This window comes from Leptidea sinapis, chromosome 25 (genome assembly GCF_905404315.1).
Source record: "Leptidea sinapis chromosome 25, ilLepSina1.1, whole genome shotgun sequence".
Classification (NCBI taxonomy): domain Eukaryota; kingdom Metazoa; phylum Arthropoda; class Insecta; order Lepidoptera; family Pieridae; genus Leptidea; species Leptidea sinapis.
In genome coordinates, this window is record NC_066289.1 from 11,358,635 (window position 1) to 11,379,651 (window position 21,017).

At 33.4% G+C, this 21,017-nt stretch overlaps 1 protein-coding gene and 1 long non-coding RNA gene across 2 annotated transcripts in view; one reads left to right on the forward strand and one right to left on the reverse strand.

The window, feature by feature from the left end:
- LOC126971976 (uncharacterized) overlaps positions 1-21,017 on the forward strand; it is a 500,026-nt gene that overhangs the window by 204,262 nt on the left and 274,747 nt on the right. The window lies entirely within an intron of this gene.
- LOC126971928 (membralin) overlaps positions 576-21,017 on the reverse strand; it is a 152,508-nt gene continuing 132,066 nt past the window's right edge. The window contains exons 10-11 of the mRNA XM_050818439.1: positions 16,415-16,514; positions 576-2,283 (exon numbers count right to left, since the gene is read on the reverse strand). Coding sequence (XP_050674396.1) covers positions 1,546-2,283; positions 16,415-16,514 — 838 coding nt within the window. The 3' untranslated portion in view covers positions 576-1,545. The remainder of the gene's footprint in view (positions 2,284-16,414; positions 16,515-21,017) is intronic.

Consider the following 21,017-nt stretch of genomic DNA (forward strand, 5'->3'; position numbering starts at 1 on the left):
CAATAAAAATATAATTCCATGAAATATGTTACTATTAATTTCATTGATTAGTGTAATATCTAACTATGTAAGTTACATCCAGTACCTTTCTTAACTATGTTAATTAAATATTATTAATCACTTAAAAGTTAAATGTATACCATACCTACTATATCGTAAAACTGCATGTTCAGTTTTAATGATTGTAAAATAATATATAATTCTTTATGTATTTAGATAATTAAAAAACTTCAACTGTACAGTACTGTTACGTTTTTGTGTATTGTTTATGTTAAGGAAGTGTAATTTAATTACTTAAGAGTGGTCTCAGCAAATGTTTATTTAGTTGAAGAAATTAAGTATTTTACATTTTTGTATATTATGTTACTTTAGTACAGCTTCCTTTTCATTATATTTTTATCAAGATAAAGATTGCCCAATTTAAAAAAGATATAATAATTAATAATAAAGCTGTCAATTTTATTATTATCGATTTTAAATTATGTAACCTTCGTTAAACAATTATTCCGTGTCTAATAAACATATATCTCATCACAAGTGTTATTATTATTGCTTTCTAAAATAAAACAATCACAATCTTCAATACACCTTTATTAGCGAGCCCAACATAATTCACCAAAAGTTCGTACGGACTGATTGATCGTTAAAATATATTCTAGCAATTATATCAAGCCTTTTCCACACACAAACAACGACAGCGAACAAAAATAGACAAAAAAGATAGAGAAAACAAAGTCAGATAAAGTGGCAACTCTTTCCTTTTCGTTCGATTACTTTCTTTCACCGTCGTTCGTTATACGTGGACACGACTTAAGCAAAACCACTGGTTTCGTAAGTAGTAAATTGATTAAATAAAACCCACTTTTAATGATTAATCTTTAATGAAACGAACTAGTACGTAAATGAAAATGAACAACTTCCAATGCATCCCAATAAGCTTTTCGAGTAGCAAAAATTTGATACAACGAAATAATTAGTCAAAGTAATAAATACATTATATTATTATCAATACCTATTTACAATTGCTGTAACGGTAGCCACACCTTACATAACTAAAATGAAATGGAACTATAAAAAACAAGTCAAAATGTGGTTACAATGTAATAAGGCAATTCATAAGATCATCGATGCAAAAGCAATAACAAGCATTTTATACAAAATAGAAATACATTTGCCTGTTTCGAGTATTGTAAACATGAAATCAGTTCCGACATTTATAAGTATAAGCCGAAAATTAAACTGATTTTATTTTATAGTTAGACTTTTTTTAAACATCATAATTATTGACAAAAAAAATCGAACACGTCGATACGGTATAATATAATGGTGAAGATCAGTATTGAAAAGTATTATTAAATAAATCCGACTTAAATTCATGCCACTGCAACTTAAATATAATCCTTATCATAAACACTCGACGAAAGTACCCTTACACTTTTTTCATTTTTGACTTTAAGGGATTCTATTTAATATATTCTATGATGTAATGTTTTAGGTGGTAACTAAGACATTCTATATTTTTGTAATATGTATCATTGAATGGTGCTAAATATCATCAGCCTCTGGAGAAGCTCTGGGAGCAGTTCTATTTGTTGGTATTTCAACTCTAGGCGTCAAAGACGATACGTCGTTAGTATCGGTCTCATACTTTCGTCTACGATCTAAAGCAAGCCTCGAAACGCCAATGTTTTCAGTGCTGTCTTTTGGAGCAACAGCTTCATTCAACGAACGATCTTTCTCTTCCTCGTGATCACCTACCTCTAGCCCACGTTCTTGAATGATTTTTATATCACTATCGGATTCTTTTCTTTGGATCTTCTCAATCTTAAGATCAGGTTCCGATTTTATATTGGATGAATTATTTTTGTCGGAATTGTCTGAAGCTTCAGTATCCGGGCTAGCTACAGCTGTGTCACTTTCTTCGTTTCCAGGTGTGGTATTGGTTCCTGTCGCGTGAGTTTCTGTCGTGACACTTCTTGAGGATATGACATCACCAGTATGAGTAGTGTTTGTTTGGACTGTAGATAAAGAAGGTGATGTTTGGGTTGTAGACTGTGTGGTGTTTTGTACAGTCTGCGTAGTGGACTGTGTGGTGGGTGGGGTTGCCTGAGTGGCAGTTCCTGGAGCCTCGAGGTATGCTGTGCCGCTAGCTAATGCCGCTATCCCAGCCAGGCCCATCATACCGCCCATGCTATGATGGCTGCGAAGAAGAAGTTGTTGCAGTTGTGCTTGCTGTAGTATAACTGGCAGTTCGTAGTGATGGAAGAAGTACAACATCGAATGCTGTGGACAAAAAACAACCAAATTAAGATTTATAAATAAAAAAATAATTAGTTTGAAATAAACTCTTTTAACTTTTGAAACTATTATGTCAATGTTTGTAAATTATTTAAAGATTGTTATCATTTGTTATATTAACAATAAAGAAGCGTCCTCATAATTTTTGATTTAATTTGGGATCTGGTTAAAAAAATTGTGGTGCGTAGTGGGGCCTGGATAGGACTAGTGACATGTATGAGGTGATTTTAATTTATTTTAATTCATTTGTTATAATGTACGGAAGAAGAAAAGCCTGTATATATTTAAAGAAATTAAGAGTATAGTACCGCAAATGAGAATCTATAGGTATGTATGTATAGCGGTTGTTAGATTTTGAGACACGTCGCCCGAAGTAAACTCTTTGAGACAAATAAATGAGGAGCTCGTGACAGAGGTGACGGAGAAGTCAGCTTGCTTATTTATTTCTGGGTCAAAGTTCTTTCCCCTGGCAGCGCCTGACGTAAGTTTTAATTAAGAAACTTGTGACCGCTCCGACTCAACTTTTATTTCAAATTATATTTTCTTATTTACCTTACTTTCAAATTCGAGAAAAATAATCCAATTAGGTATCAATGTTTTAGCTGTACCCACTTTATACGAACTTTTTTAAAACTTATTAATGTTTATAATATTATTCAAATCACATAAGATTCGGAAGTATTTTTTATTTGCATTTTTGGCTAGCTTAGCGTATTATTTTATATATATAGTATAGCCATCTATACATATATAAGAGATTTCCACGTATATAGTCACTCATCACGATATTTCTGGAACCATAAGCCGTAGAGACTAGAAATTTGGTAGGAATATTCCTTTCGCCGAGTAGGGGTCAGCTAAGAACGGATTTTACAAAATTCCACTCGCAGGAGTTTTTTTTTTATTATTAACAGAACAACGTTTTTCGGGTCAGCTAGTAATATTATATAAGCTTAGAATATATATTCATAATTTTAATTGACACGAATTGTCGTGAATGATGTTTTTCTATTTATATGTTACGATAACTTGTTTTATTCATTTAAATTTTTTATAAACGATTATTGTAGTATGATATGTTGCACCACATTAGCTTCTTTATTCAGACTTTCAGTAAAGCACACAGTACACCAAGGGTAGAAAGGTGGCGCTGTAAGTCTAACGATGGTGCAATTTGTAGGTATTAACGCAGACAGCTATTTGAGTCTAGCTACTTGATGGCCATGATAAAAAAAATCAGTTTCTCAAATACTTTGGATGTAGATTATAGGTGGCCAGTGTCATAGTCTGAAAATACACTATACATTCTTACCACCCTTTACTAGACCTAATTATACCCAATATAATTATATTCTTGATAATGGAATGTATTAACACACACATAAGTGACTTTACTAGAAACTGTCATAAACATAATGTTAACACCAGGAACAGACATAAACTTATAATGCCTACTACTCGGCTTAGTCGAGTTAGTAAGTCCTTTTTGAGGCGATGTATAAATGCTTTTACAACAAGATCCCGGAAAATGTTCAAAAGTATTACGATATGCAAAAGAATTGATAAAAAAGTTTGTGTGGCAATGGTTATTATAACATAAATGACTTTCTTAATGATAAAACACATTGGGAATGGAGCCACCGCCCTCAGGCTATTAAAGAATAAATTTTGTCGTACGATAAAACATTGTTACCATATTTTTATAAACAACCTGCTGAATTTTTTGCGCCCGTTCTTCTCAAGTCTGAGGCATACCTTTTCGAATGGGTGGTTTTTGACTATCTATAAGTGTAATTATATCCTATTTTAAATAAAAATATTTGAATTTGAATTCCCCACAACATTGAAGATAAATACTTATACATTAACTTAAAAAATAGCAAAGTTAAAACTTTCCGTTTGAAAAAATCAATCATTGTCCAAAGTATACGAACAGAAGCTGGCACACAGGCTAATGTACTTGTATAGCCGTAATTAACACGAGCTCTGCTATCAGCGCTCCGATCATCGCTACGGTATATATAAAAAAGGATCAAACATTTAAAATGTATTATCGGGACAGGAATCGTGCCCTTTATGTGTCCATTAAATCGGGCCGCATGAGATTTACCTCCCCCTCGTACCCGGCGCCTTGTATAGCTTCACGGGTAAAATCTACAACACTGTGTTATATCAATGGACATTTAAATCTGTTTGTAAGGTTTTATACGGAATAAATTATTTTTCAAAAAAAAATAAGAATACAATTTGTGGCTCTACATTTATTTTATTTTTAACCACTCTATACAAGTTAAGACGCTATCGTTAAGAGTTATTAATTTGATACTCTTTTAATTTCTAAATGAAAGAAGTAACGATTTAAAGTAATATCATCTATTGAAAACAATGCATAAAAGCGGGTAAAATAACAGCAGCAAATTATTAAAAATCCGCAAATAGAATTCAAACCATAAAAGGTACGTGAAATAAATATATCATTGAAACATTATAGAAATAATCAAATTCAAATTCAAAAAATCTTTAATCACTGTAAAACTTTATAAGTTATTTAGTGCAAGTCAGAATAAAGTACAAAAGTTGCAATAATATTGAAATGAGTATAATAATAATCATTAACAAAATTTAGAGACATTAATTCCAACTATCTTAATCATTCAAATAAACTTTCACATTATTATAGGCCTTTAGATGTTAATTTATTTTTTACGATACATTAAATTTTTTTAATAGGTAATATTTTAATATAATTTGGCAGTTTTTTTATAAAATATAACACAATCCACTTTAAAACATTTAGCAATTTTACGGAGCCTAGTAGATGTAATTGTGAGTTTATGTTTGTTTCGAGTACTGACATTATGTACATCACTATTCTTTTTAAATTGGCTAATATGTTTATGGGCGTATAGGAGGTTCTCATATATATACTGGCAGTGACCGGCATAATATTAATTTCACTAAACTTTTCTCTCAATGAATCCCTTGAACGCATTTTATAGACCTGCTTGAATTGCCCTTTTCTGCAGCTCAACTATGTTGTCAATATCTGCAGCCCTACCCCACAATATAATTCCGTAGGACATGACACTATGAAAGATGAAAGTAGCTAAAACATACAAGTCTAGCCGTTTCAACATCTGTCAGCTGCCTAATTTTTTTTATCGCAAATACTGCAGAGCTTATTCGATTACATAAGTTTCTACTACATCAAGTTTCTCATTATACATTTTTATAGGTATTGGATGTGTACTAGCACTGCATTGTAATAGCCAGGCATATCCATCAGCTGAACATCCTGCTCGTTTCGTTCCTTATTCCTTATCCTCGTCTTTAAAAAAACTGCTATCCTTTGTGGTGTTCTACGTGTTGGGCGCGGGCCCCTCTTGATTTTAGAAAGCTTATTTCACTGAGATAGTTTAGAGTCTGCGAAAATCTGTTTAAAATTCCCGTTGAATCGCATTAAATAAAATTTTAAGTACTTTTAGTTTATTAATTACATTTGAAATTGTTAAAGTTTTATTGTTAATTGGATTTTATTTCAATCCTTATTTAAATTTAATAAAATATTTAATAATTATTTGTAATATGAATACTACAAAAATAAAGTTACGAAATAAGAAAATCCGAGTCGATTGACACGTAATAGGAATTTAGGCCGAAATAGTCACGGGCCTTCGCTAGTATAAAATATATGGAAACGCTTTAAATTCAAGCTATGCCGATCTCTGCTTCGAAGTGGAATACATGATGTATCTATTTAATACATTGGACAACGTGTTCAATCAAATGGAGAAGCCGTATTTTAATTTGTATTAATCTTTTAATAAAATTCAAATAAAATATTTTGATATTGTAATTGTAGCCTCAAATGTCATTCAGAATAAATAAATATAAATTGATACACTTTTACACAAACTATCTTGCCCCAAACTAGGCATAGCCTGTACAATGGGTACAAGAATTGAATACAATATACTTACTTAAACATACAAAAATATTTTCTGTGTTATTAACTGTAATTGGTTACAGGCCGTTCTTATTAACAATAAATAAATAAACAGATGCGTGAAAGTAGCTTCCGTACTCGAACTTTCTACTATATCTACAGCGTAGCGCATCGTGATACCTACTACTCTGATTACATTGCACTGCGCTCGTCACCAGACCATGTTGAAGTCTCTCATTGCCCAAAAATACAACGGTACCCACGCCCTTCGAAACGTGATACAATATCACGGTTTCACTGATGCATCATGTCAAGCTTCCAGTATATTAACCCCCTCATAATAGTCTGCTAACTTAAAGCAAAGCTAATTCTCACTTTGTCTTCTTCTATTGACCTAAGTCAGAATGAGAAAAAATACTCCTAAGCGGCTGTTTAAAGTTAGCGGACCATTGTGAATAAGGGGGTTAGTGTTTGTTTCAATCAGTTAACAAACCAACACGAAATAATACCCCGAATCTGCGCGAGCTAATTCGCGGGCGTTCACACGCTTTCAATAAGATACAACGATATTTTTCAAACTTTAAAATACGACCACTATAATAGTGATATTATTGAAGTATATTATACGGCCGAGTGTACCCGTAAAAGCATATTCCGTGTCGGCATTGGATTTCCCCGGTGCAATAAGGACTCTTAAAGCAAAACTCGTGAAATATGAGAATGCACTTGGAAAATCTTTAGTGTAACCACAACTCGCAGGGGAGAAGGCAATGCGTTAGAAACGGCTCGCAAACAACCGGAAAACCTTTAAATCGAGATATCATCCTTAAAGTTATAACACGAAAATTGTGAAATATTTTTAAAGATTTGTTGGTTATGAGGAGTATCTTCACAAAAAATATTTCTTGCAAAATTTAATGTTTAAAGAAAAAAGGAATTGTAAAAAAATTCTCGGCTCCCGAATGACGGGAAAATTCTCAGCAAAAGTCCCTTTTCATTTTACTAATCTCTCTGAAGACAAAGTGACTCTTCACAAATAAAATTACATCTCAAATATTGAATAACTAACATTGTAATTAATTAAATTCTCGATTAATTTTACTATCACTTATACAAATAAATTTAGACAATTACGTGAATTAACAATTTAACTTTATTGTTATTAGATTCACCAGTGGGAGGCTCCTTTGCACAGGATGCCGGCTAGATTATGGGTACTACAACGGCGCCTATTTCTGCCGTGAAGCAGTAGGGCGCCGTAGCTGGTGAATTTACTGGGCAAATGGGACTTAACATCTAATGTCGCCAGGTACGAGCACAATTGTAGTGCCGCTCAGAATTATTGAGATTTTCAAGAATCGCGAGCCGCACTGCATAGTTATGGGCAGGGCATATCAATTACCATCAGCTGAACGTCCTACTCGTCTCATCCCTTACTGTCATTAAAAGAAAGATATTGTCTATTACTTATATCAAATTATCAGATGTTTATTAACTGCATCCAATTAATGTTTATAAGATACTATTTATAAATTGTATCTGCCTGTTTGTTCCGGCAGTTCTCACAAAGGACGTGACCAATTTAAAAAGTATTTTCACTCACTTTAACTTAAAAACCCGAATTATTTTTTCAAACCAACTCCTTAACCAATTAACTAATGAAATTGTATATTACAATTTAACATATACTTCAAATGTGCGCCCGGTGCCGAAGTAGGTTTAAGAATAAAATACAATAATATAATAATTATCAGCGTCATCATCATGACTCTATTCTATACATCCAGGAGATAAAATAATCTCTATATTTCTTTACTATTGAACTCTGGCCTATATATATCGTAAGATTTCAACCGTGGGCAAACATATCTTAGATATAAACTAAATCAGCTGAGAGTGTTTGCATTAAGTTTAACCATAATTTGCGGGTCATCTGTAAGATTAGTAGTACACTTAGCATCCCCATCACGACCGACCTTGATGTTGACTTAGGATCACACCGAAAATTAACTAAACGGTTGTATATAACGATATTAATATCTCAATAACAACAAATTGACAAACGTGGGACGAAAATTGTTTGTGGAAACATACAACGATTCTTAAAATTATTTTTTGAGCATAGATTGTTCTACTAAATAAAATTTGAAAAGCATCACATCCAGTGACAAGATTTCATCCTGCCATATCAATCAGAACTCAGCCTACGCGTTCAGGGTTAAATTAATGTATCAATAACATGATAAGCTAAGGCTGACGAATATCAATTAACCAGACTCTCTCAACCCGCAATTGAAATGCCGCTCACGTATTCAAAAGTCGAGAATTCCGCCAAACAAATTCGCGCATTCAATAAAGCGCGCAGACTTTAGAACACAGCCAGTATCGAACATCAAGTCGAAAGCAAGTTTAGCTATGCCCGTCGCGTCCGCGCTTCGTCGCCAGCGCCGCGCGACCGGGACCTCGTGAAATATGATTTTTATTAATAAGTTGACACGCTCGATGATTATAAGATAAGCTCCCACTTTGCATTCCGCAGAGCCTCCTTGTTTTTCGACGTCGCCCTCTCCCTGTAATCCGACAGAGCACTTCCCGTCACTCCAGACGGTTCCCTCAACTTACAACGTACTTTTGTGTAATAATGTTAATGCATAAATTGAAATCATTTCAATTATTAACCTATACTAATATTATGAAGAGGTAATGTTAACGAGTTTTAGGAATATCTGGATCTACTTAACCGATTTTGAAAATTCTATTAGATACAAATATCTATCAATAATATGAATATAATACATATTATTTTGAGTGTCAAAGTCCTATTTCTTCACTTATATTCAAAGTGAAACGAAGCCAAGTTTTGTATGACGAAGTAAACAATGCTCTATCTGACATCGTGTACTGGTTTATTAGCGCCAATAACTTATTGTTAAATAATCATAAAACCAAATATATTAAATTCACCGCGCCAAATGTCAAAAATGTAGATGCGAATATTTTATGAAATGGAGAGGTGGTAAAACCAGTGGAATCTGCTATATTTCTTGACATTACTCTTGATTCCAAATTGCAGTGGGGCCTCCATATTGAAGGATTGGCGAATAGGCTTAGTTCTGCAGCATATGCGGTTAAGAAAATTAGACGGTTAACTGGCATAGATACGGCGAGATTAGTATACTTTAGTTATTTTCATAGTATTATGTCCTATGGTATATTGTTATGGGGCAGTGCGGCCGATATTAATACTATATTTGTGCTGCAGAAGAGGGCTATTCGCGCGATTTATAACCTCCTAAAGAATCATTAAGAGAAAATTTTAAAGAAATGAATATTTTGACTGTTGCTTCTCAATACATTTTCGATAATGTTTTGTATGTTCATAAGCACATTGAGGAATTTTCTAGAAACTGTGACATTCATAATGTTAACACGAGGAACAAACATAAACTTGTTATGCCTACTACTCAGTTGGGTCGAGTTAGTAAGTCTTTTGTTGGGCGATGTATATGCTTCTACAATATGATCCCAGAAAATGTACAAAACAAATGTGTTACGAAATTTAAAAGAATTGTTAAAAACGTTTGTGTGGGAATGGTTATTATAGCATAAACGATTTTCTTAATGACACCACGGACTGGGAATAAAGTGAACACCCTCAGGCTCTTTAATTATAAATGTTTATTGTACGATATTACATTGTAATCCATATTATATATTAAAAAAAAAAAGTCCGCTGAGTTTCTTGCGCCCATTCTTCTCAGGTCTGAGGCAGTCTCTTTTGAATGGGTGGTAGATTTTGACGTTCAGTAAGTGATTTTGAATAAAAATATTTGAATTTGAATTTATCAATCCCGAAAAATGAAAAGACTTTAACATTATAGTTAGATTTTCAAAGTAAGTCAAAATAAACGGATGAACGAAAACGTTTCGTAAGAACGCTGCCTTAACGATGAGAAATATATATGATTGTTTTATTTTAATGAAATTATGGGACGAGACGATCATGACGTTCAGTTGATGGTATTTGATACGCCATGCCCATTCCAATATATTGCCGCCCAGGATTCTTGAAAAATACAAAAGTTCTGCGCGGTAATACAACAGTGCTCGTTACCTCGAGACTTAAGATGTAAAGTCTAATTTGCCCAGTAATTTCACCAGCTACGGCGCCCTTCAAACCGAAACACAATCATGCTTTCACACTACTGCTTCACGGCAGAAAAAGGCGCCGTTGTGGTAGCCATAATCTAGCCGGCATCCTGTGCAAAGGAGCCTCCCACTGGTAAAGTGAAGAGCTTTAGAGACATTTAAAATGATATGGAAGAGTACCTAATGCTACACTTAAAGAAAATAGCAATAGGCGTACAAATAAAATGAAAACTTTACTTCTTGTGAATTAAGTCGATGCATTAGCTAATAAATATGAAATCGAATTCCTTCACCTTCAACTTGAAGAACATGGTACTCGGCACACATCATGTGATATCGTGAGTAATTAAGTTATTAAAACTTTCGTGGGACGCTATAACCTTTATCTACGCCCATGCTTTAAATCCTCTATTAAAGATTCTAAAACAGTTAGCTTATTGCCAACATTAAAACACCCAATGCCCTAATAACCATCATCTAACGAGTGTTGTAATGAAATTCAGTACAACATTACATCATCCGTTTGTATAATAACACTCCTTTAGATGATATTATGGTTACTAGGACTGGCTTTTTTAATGTTAGCAGGAAGCTAACTGTTTCAGAATCTTTTAAAGAGGATTCATATTATGGGTGTAGATAAAGTATTTTATGCAACTATAGATAATTATGTATTAAAATACTCATGTGATACTATTATCACCTACTCACATTCGTGTTTTAATACCCCTTATTACACAACAGTCGCATAAATAACTAGTATTTGTCTAAAAGGGCTTTACTCACGGTTTGTCGGAGTTGGTTAATAGTCCGACTACTTTCGGATCATTCGGAGGTCCTTCATGAGGGTGAGTGGAGTGAGTTCGCGGTGAATCGTGAACTATTCGGTACCAACTCCGATAAACCGTGTGTAAGGCCGTTTTAGACAAATAAAATATTCGTGAGGTATCTTAACGTATACCAGTCCCAGAGCAACAGGGATATTGTCGGCCTTTATAGTGCGTGTGCGCAATATATGTGCTCGAAATCTTGAAGCAAGTTTTAAAGATAATCCATCAACGCTTTGATATTCTAGTGAAAAACATTTGAATAAAACAACGTATATTGTAAGCGAATTCTGAATTACGAAAACGAGATTTTCAGATTAGCCTTGCATTTTGCGAGATCTCTTTAAAACGAATACAATATGTGTCACACGCAGTCACAAGAGGGTTGCTTGCTATACCGGTGGGGGTGGGGTGGAGGTTATCTCCACTTGTATTATTAGCTCTCGTATGAACGGAAATCGACGCCCAACTAGTACCGAGACAACTGGACCCAACATCCGGTAAAGTACAGGAGCTAAGACCGAAATATCTGCCATGTTCTTTTTACATTAATTTTGGAAACTAACAGTGCGAAACAAACAGTGGCTACATTTTAGAAGAGACAAAAAACAACAACTCAAAACTTGTGCTACTTTTAAAGGTTACAGCAAATAACAATATACTTATTTAAAAAAAAAACATTTTCATTGATTAAATTAATACGACTTGCAACCGAATTTTGACACTTTAGTTTGCAAGCATTACTGAAGAATTTAAGCCTATGGATGTAAGCCATCGGAACCAATAGCCCCTTGATTCATCAGTAGTAAATAGATACTGTAACAAGGAGTTCTTATCCGCATATAAGAACTCATTATTCTATGATTGACCGTCAATATAAATAATAGTATTTTATACTAAGTTCGAATATTGACGCGCATGACAAAAGAATCGAATAAGACAGAAATAGAATAGACGATGAAGTAAAGCAAGGACCGGTCGGCCTTCGGCCTAATATTTATAATTGATATGTTTAATAGAAAGTGAAACAATAAGAATATAAAAGTAACAGAATTTAATAGATTGTTTTAAATCTACAACGATCCCGCTTGTGAGGTAGGACTCACGCGCTACAATACAGTGTCTGTATACAAAAAGTGGGTGAACTCCTTTCTTCTCTCGTTAAGTATACTTTTCTCGACGTCTAGTTTATAAAATAATACAACGGTTGTCACAAAATATATCCTAAAAGATGTTGAAAATTTACAGAATAAGTGATAAGAATATTTAAAAATAAAAAGTTTTAATTTTTTTAATAAGTGTCACTATGTAGTGACATTGTAAGTAGTAAGTAATTGATTTCGTGTAAACCCTAAATACGATTACTGATATGCAATGGAAAAAAAGCGCTCCGCGGACGGCGCGGGGAGATGGAGACCTTCGTTGCTCTGTTTAGTGGCTGAGTTGAGTCATGTTTATTTCTTACAAATATTACGCTGTTTAAATTATTGCAATAAAATCAAAGACAGTCTCCTGGACTATCCCCACGAACGTAATAAATATAAGAAAGCTGATGTGATATAATAATTACCTGTTTGTTACGGAGTATATCTACAATATAAGTTCCAATTATTAAATCAATTAAATATAAGGATAATAACTCGTCTTTACTTTCAAGTCCCAATTAATACAATAAAAGATATTTGTACTTTAAGAAAATACTTGTATTGGAAGACACTTTACTATGTCATTTCTTATTAAGTTTTTTCTTTGTCAATCTTCAGTGATATCTAGAACTTATTCAAAATGTAATATTTCAGTTCTGCCGTATTTAAGTAAAAGAAGTTTTTTTAATTTTAATTAATTTTCACTTTATAGAAACTAATTTATAATTGTATTGTATCCTATTATATAATTGTATTATATTGTACCTTAGTATTAGTACTAATGTTGTTAAAATTAAAAAATTATGTATGGTATGATTGCATGTGGTCGTTGCCTGTAATTGCAATAACACTTAGTCTTATACTTAAAATAATATTAAATGTAATTACTTAGTGATTATTGTGTTGACGATGCTAATAAATAAATAAATAAACGTGTTATTTATTTCCATTTTGGAAAAAAAAATATGAATGAAAAATACTTCAGTCATAGTAAAATTACGAGGTTAAAACGTTGTAATGTAGAACATACAGATTTACAAAATAAAACACTGTTTCAATGGATTTTTTATGAACGTAAAAAGAAAAGATTTCGTTCTTCTGCGCCTCTAGAGACATACTTCTTTCGAGTAGTCGAATCTATTACATAGTTGCAGTAGTTTTGGCTAGATTAGCGATATATTAGATTAGATAGCACACAAAGTGACAACATTAACACTGCATTATTTTACTTTAACTGTAGTATCCTTTTGTAATACAAAATCCTTTTTTCTTTCTTGTTATGTGCATTATTAAAATGAATTTAAATGACAAAGTAACCATATAGCATCCGGTTTTGTGGCAGCCTATAACACAATATATCAATGTGTGCGCGGCTGAACTATTTCCTGCGACCCTAAACGCCCGCGGCGAACGGGGCCTCGTGACCTGCTTAATTATATTACATTACATACAATGTTACTAGCATAATAATTCTTTAGTTAAATTTTTGAAAAATAAGAATGATAATTATCGCTCTTCCTCTTTATAGTGATTTTCATTAGTATAACACTAGAAATAAGGGATTGTTTGTGATTAATTCTAGTAGGCTTCATAAGATACATAATAGCTTTAAGGATATATGTATACACTTTTATAATAAAGTCCCAGCCACTGTTCAGGCACTATTTTTGAAATAAATTTAAATGTTTTATTAAAAAATGGCTCCGTCGAGGATTTACCTACTACTCCACAGCTGAATATCAAAGTGATCGGACAGCCTGGGACTAGATTATTATTGATATTGTATATTTTTATTAAAAAGAGCACAAAAAAGAATGCTGGGAGAGTTTCTTGCGCCGCTTCTACTCTCTCAGAGCGCCATTTGTGTCCGAAGCGGTATTAGTATCTAGTATATTAGAAATGACATGAAAAGAATTCTAAAGGAACCAATTTTGAGAAAATAAATGCCTTTTTATGTCTTTTATCTCCCACACGGTGATTGTAACTGATAGATGTTAGGTAATGTGTAAATAAACGAGAAGAGCCTTCTCTTATCATATACTCGTCTCTTTTTAGAAATTAATCTCTGTTCCGATAGTGGGCCCTATAGTATTATAATATAACTTACCTAATGGTTAGTGACCCTGCCTACTGGAATAGAAGTCCCGGGTTCGAATCTCGGTAGATGCAAACATTTATATGATGAATTGATGTTTGTTTCCGAGTAATGGGTGTTTAATATGTATTTATGTATGTTTAAATATTTCGTTGTTTTGCAACGCAAGCTCTGCCTAGTTTGGCGAAAATTATTTGTGAAATAGCAATAATATAAAGCACATCCTAATATCGCCATTCATTCTGTACCAGTAACACTATTTTTGTACGGATTGATAGTTTAATTGTATTGTGAATTTATTGTATGATTTTTTGCGCTGATGATGAACGATAGATAGTATGACAAGACTGATTCCATGTATTATAATAGACGATCCCTATTGCCCAGTGGTTAGTGACTCTGCCTACTGACCTACAAGTCCCGGGTTCGAATCCCGGTAGATGCAAACATTTATATGATGAATATGAATGTATGTTTATATGATTTTATGTATGTTTAAATAAGTATATTGTATTAAATATATCGTTCTCTTGTACTCATAGTACAGGCTATGCCTAGTTTGACGCAAGATAATTTGTGTAAAAGTGTGTCAATATTTATATTTATTTATTTAGTCATATTATATTATGCGTTCACTGATCTTAAGGCAATAACCATTTTAGTGCAAATAAAAGAGATGTATAATTATAAAAGCGTCTTGCTTGGCGTTCCTTCGGCCTTAATCGGGCCTTATGTGATGTTTGCTCGGTCCACGTTTGATGTCGGGTCAACAGCAACACGCCGCGGGCACACCACGGGTTGCCGGACAAACAAACAGTTTGTACAGGGAGATATTAGCTTTCCGCCGCTATGCAACTTATATTAATACTGCCTCTGAATTATAAGATTCATTAAAGTATTCAATAACGTTACTATGTGTCTAGCTCGCTTTAAGAAGCGACAATAAGATACCGAAGGTTTTTTTATTTTATAATGTTTTTTTATATATGGCTGCATTTGAAGAAAATAATATCATGTATTTTCTTATTATGTTCCTACCGCCTGATGCAAAAACTCAAAATGATTTATGCTCATTCAAGAAGCATAAATTGTTTTTTGGATCCAAACATGATTTATTTAACTTTATTTACACATGACATAATAATTAATAACACTCTTTATATAAAAAAATAATAAAAGAAAACTTAAAGAATCTATTGAAATTAATAATTAATTACAAATAGTATATATCGCGAAGATCGCGGTCGGTAGATAAGGTGGCCATGAAGCTGCCAACGTTATCCTTTGTATGGCCAAACTTATCCTCTGGACAGAGGTACCAAACCTTGGGTCACCTGTCAAATTGGTTAGACGCTTGGATAACTTTGTTATGATTTGTTTTTTTCAATAAATTCCAAGGGCCCATCGTCTCCACCCCAAAGGGAACAAATACGTATCGTTTAGATTTTCGTCAATTTCGGCCGCTGTACCTGCCGCCCTGGATATATGTTCAATGTGAGAGGGCGGCAGCGTGGCTTTCCACGACTCCAGGGAATCAACGTCATGCCAACAGGCTTCTTACCATCGTCACGTGAAACTCGATTCAGCTCTAGGATAGCCGGCACGTTGTCGGTAGTGAAAACCCGATGCAAGAAGTCGTTTAAGAAAATCATATAAAAAGATTTAGGACAATTAAATTGTATACAAAGACTTAAGGTCAGTTTATTGCCTTTTGAGGCTTGGATAAATTATCAACAAATATTGATTATATTTATTTTTTGGGATTAAAAAAGCAGTTAGAAATTCAAAACTAAAAATAGGAACAAATAACTAAAAATAAACGCTCAAAATACCGATTGGCTTGTGTCGAGCACCACCGACTACGCAGGGCGATCTATGCATGTAGAGTATTAATCTTATTTTTGCGAAAAGGAGTAATATTGTGATATTCAGCATATTTAGATATTTTTCTCACCTGTATAAACAGCCAGGACGTGACAAGCGCCAGACTGCTGTACTGGCCGTTGAAGCGGTAGTGGTACGCGTAGAACGAGAAGTGGTACAAGTAGAAGAATCTGTGAACAACGAGACAATCATTAATAATGTTTAATTAATGCATGTATTACGTTTATGGGAAATAAACGAAATCGTTAAATAACTATCTGATTATTACAAATCAAACATTCTGCGGAGATTGGTGAATTGAATTTTATTGTATCAGATACTAAAAATTAAAATGTATGACATTTCTACATGTGTCTAATAATAATAAAGGTTTTGGATTCATATAATATTCATAAACCATATTCTCATTACTTCATGTTATAGATGTCTGGGGTTCGTCTACTGCTGGTTTTCAAAGAACTATCATCCAGATACAACCAAACTATGGAATGAGCATCCTTGCGCGGTTTCCCACCTTAAAAAAGCGGGTACAATTTTCTCAAAGGCTGGTAGGTAACGCTCCTGTAACTCGTCTAGTGTTGGAGGAGAATGTGGGCGTAGGTGATCACTTGTCATCAGGTGACCCATAGGTCCGATCGGTTGTCCTCCTCTTCCATAAATCTCATGTTTTTATTCCTGTGACGCTATCGACCCCAGAATCCTTTTTTAAATATGATATATTTGAACAGGCAATTGAATACTGAATAAGCAGCTCATCGCGGTGAGCAAATACATATAAGTTGATCATTTAACACTCGTACTGAGCATTTTCCCAGTCTTTTCACAGTCTGAGAAGGCAATCGCAATCGTTTCTTGCTTCAACGACATAGATTAAATATTACACAGAGAGAATTTCTCAGTTTGACGTATATTAGTGCAAATTCTTAAAATAGTCGAAGGTATTTATAAAAGGTATTTATTAGCATTCTATTAACAAAGGTAACTTTCTTCGTTGATAATTAATTAATTCCTTTCTGTTTTTTATTATAGAATGAATAGAATGAATGAATGAAAATAAAGTGCAATAAAGTATTGCACTAAAATACATAAAGTTACAATTTGCATAAAACAGTTAGAGTAACACAATTAAGCGACCTTATCGATCTATTCAGCGATCTCTTCCAGGTAACCTAACGATGAAGGAGATTTATAAATAATATATACACACAAACATATATTTATATAAACTTACATAATATTTTGATACAAGCAAAGTGTTTTAAAACAAACTGACAATAGCAATCTGCGAGTGAAATATGAAAATAAAATTCACATGCACATCAGTTTAATGGACAATGATGCAGACAAAAAAATTATGAAAAAAAAACGAATTATTAAAGCGAAAATGATTTTTAAACATATATAATATATTATATTCCGTTGCTCTGTATCCTCACGGGCACACCACGTTCGTTATCTCCTTATTTCGGTGGATAAATTCTCAATGTGAGAGGGTGACAAACGCGCCCCGCAAAAGGGGAAATGTCACCTCGTTACATGAAAAGGTTGCAATTTTATTTGAAATCGATATTCACTGAGATACATGTTCTACCTTAACAGTTTGCCTTTTCTTGTTGTCACTCTTTGCCTGCTCTGTCGCCTTTTACATATAAGTAGCAATTAATTGAGGATTTAACTGAATAGAAATGATGCATTATAAATACGTCTTATAACAGATATACAATGTATTTTTATTTTGATGAGCTCAATATTTCAATACTTACAATGAGAATTGAAACGAGCAGTATCGACATAGAATAAATTATAATTAATAATCCTGAAAATTAAAGAAACTGGATGTGCTCATGGATGTATGTATAAATAATAACGTTATTATGTTTCAGTATATATATCAAGCATTCGCTCTCACTTTAAGGGTCACAGAGGTCGCTTTTGCTGATTATATATCCAGTTTGACTATTTAACTGCCACCCGAGAAAAAACTACAATAAAGACTATCATAAATTACAGCTATTACCAACAATCTACTATTAGTAACATTTTGGTGCAACAAACAGGCTGTATTTCTCAGTTCTGAGATTAAACTGTTGAACAAACATTCAAAGATTTAAGAAGTATGCGTCGTCAGACGTTAAGCGCTGCGGTTTAAAACATTGGTGGCACAAACACTTTTGGTTTAAGTAAAATTTGTATTCTAACTTCACGATATAAATATAAGAGAATAATATCAGTACATTATAACTGTCTCAGAGATGTCTCCAATGTCTCAGTTATTAATATCAAAGTGCACATGAACTTAGAGGCATGTCTCATTCGTAGACTCATTCAAATGTTAACACGAACACAAGCCCCGTTAATTAGCTACAAATCAACCCTAGCTGACATGTTCAACATATAAATACAACGAGTTACTTCAATAATTAATTATTGCTAGATTTGATTATTATAAAATGATGCTTGTTTTAGATATATAAATAAAATAGTAATTAATAATGTATGTATAAACTGCATTGCGCGGTCGTGACCTTAATGATTTATTTGGGAATAAATAAACTGTGTTCGGTCAAAGTAAATTAAAAAATTGTAACTATGAACAACATCTTCGCAATGAATAGTGCGACACGTCATGTGGTAAGAGCCGGTGAGGTGCAAACCTACGAAAAAAAATGGTTATTCGTAGAGGCCATGTCAAAATCCCTACACGCGTCTTGTGCTAAGCCTACGTTACTCAACGTTAGTAGGAAAGATGTTCAACTTACTAAGAGCCGAGCGATTAAAATGCTTTGATAAAGGGCAGACAGAAACAACACCAAACCTTGCGCGACGTTTTTATCGTCGACTATACTTAAGTTGGCTATAGTCATTATTAATAATTTCGCTGTATTTGACTATGACACTTGGCATGTTCTGTGATTTATCTAAAGCTTTTGATTGTGTTTAACAACCAATACTGGTTAGGAAGCTATGTCACTATGGCATAAAAATAGCTGCACTCGATCTTCTGATTTCATATCTAAACAATAGACTTCAGAAGGTCGACGTGAATTGCAGGATATCTCCTGGGACTCCTCTCAGTATGGGGGTACCACAAGGGTCTATTCTTAGACCGTTCCTCTTTCTTATATATATTAATGATCATCCTCGTCTTAAAGAAAAAAAACTTAAGGTTAAATAAAAAATTATTGTTTGCAAACGACACTTCACTGATATTCGTGAAAATTATTTTATAAGTGGAAAGAAAAAAGTTATGAATGACGAAGTAAACGATATTCTATCTGACATCGTGTTAAGCGCTAATAACCTTATGTTGAATAACAAGAAAACGAAATATATAAAATGTACCGTACCAAATTTCAAAAATGTAAATGCGAGTGTTTTGTTAAATGGAGAGGTGATAAAACCGGCGGAATCTGCTATATTTCTCGCCATTACTCTAGATTCCAAATTACAATGGCCCCATATTGAAAGATTGGCGAACTGACTTAGTTCTGAAGCATAAGTGGTTAAAAAGATTAGACAATTAACTGACATATATACGGCGCAACTAGTTTTTCTTTAGTTATTTCCATAGTATTATGTGCTATGGTATATTGCTATGGGACAACGCTGCCAATATTAATAGAATAGATGTGCTGCAGAAGAGGGCTATTCGCGCTATTTATAACCTAGGTCCTAAAGAATCATTGAGAGCAAAATGTAAACAAATTAACATCTTGACTGTTGCTTCTTAATATATTTTCGATAATGTTATGTATGTACGTACATAGGCACATAAGTGGATTTGCTAGAAACTGTCATAACCATAATGTAAACCCCAGGAACAGACATAAACTTATAATGCCTACTCGGCTAAGTCAAGTTAGTAAGCCTTTTATGGGGCGATGTATTTGCTTTTACAACAAGATCCCAGAAAATGTTCAAAATAAATGTATTACGATATTCAAAGGAATTGTTAAAATCGTTTGTGTGGTAACTTTCGAAAAGTTTTTTGTTCGAAAATATGTAATAATTCTATTAATTTCTAGTATTAAAACACTGACTGCATATACGTTCTGTTAACTATTCTAACAAGCCCGACCTCTAAAGCTCTAGTGGTGTGTATAATATAATGAATAAGTTAAATTAAGAACTCGTGACTTGAGTTGACTAAATTAAACATTAAATGTGTTATTACAAAAAAGTTAAACATGTGCCAAAGCTTGTTTATAAATGTTCTAGTACAAATCCGTCTTTCTGTTGCATAGCGTTCAACAATATTTAGAGATTCCTTATATTTAAACACGATTCGAAAATTGTCTAAGGTGTGTCTAACGGACAGATCATATTCATATGGAAGGTTTAGATTATATGATGACAGATAGATGACAGCTGACAACAACTGAGTTCCGATCCTTAAATTGTTCCTGTACACTTCAGTTTATGTTGTGTTTAACGACGTTTAGTTAAACACAAGCTATCACTGTTTTGTAATAGAAAAGATAAACACCATTTTAGATGTCGATATTGTTAGGTCACTGAGGTTGTTACAGTTAGGTAACTAACACAACACGTGTCTGAGCCATGTTGAAATTTTTTTTTTGTAATAACACCGTAAATATTTTTGATAAGATACATTATACAAAATGCAGTTTGTTTGAACTCAACAACTTCACGGACGAATCGCTCCTGGAATT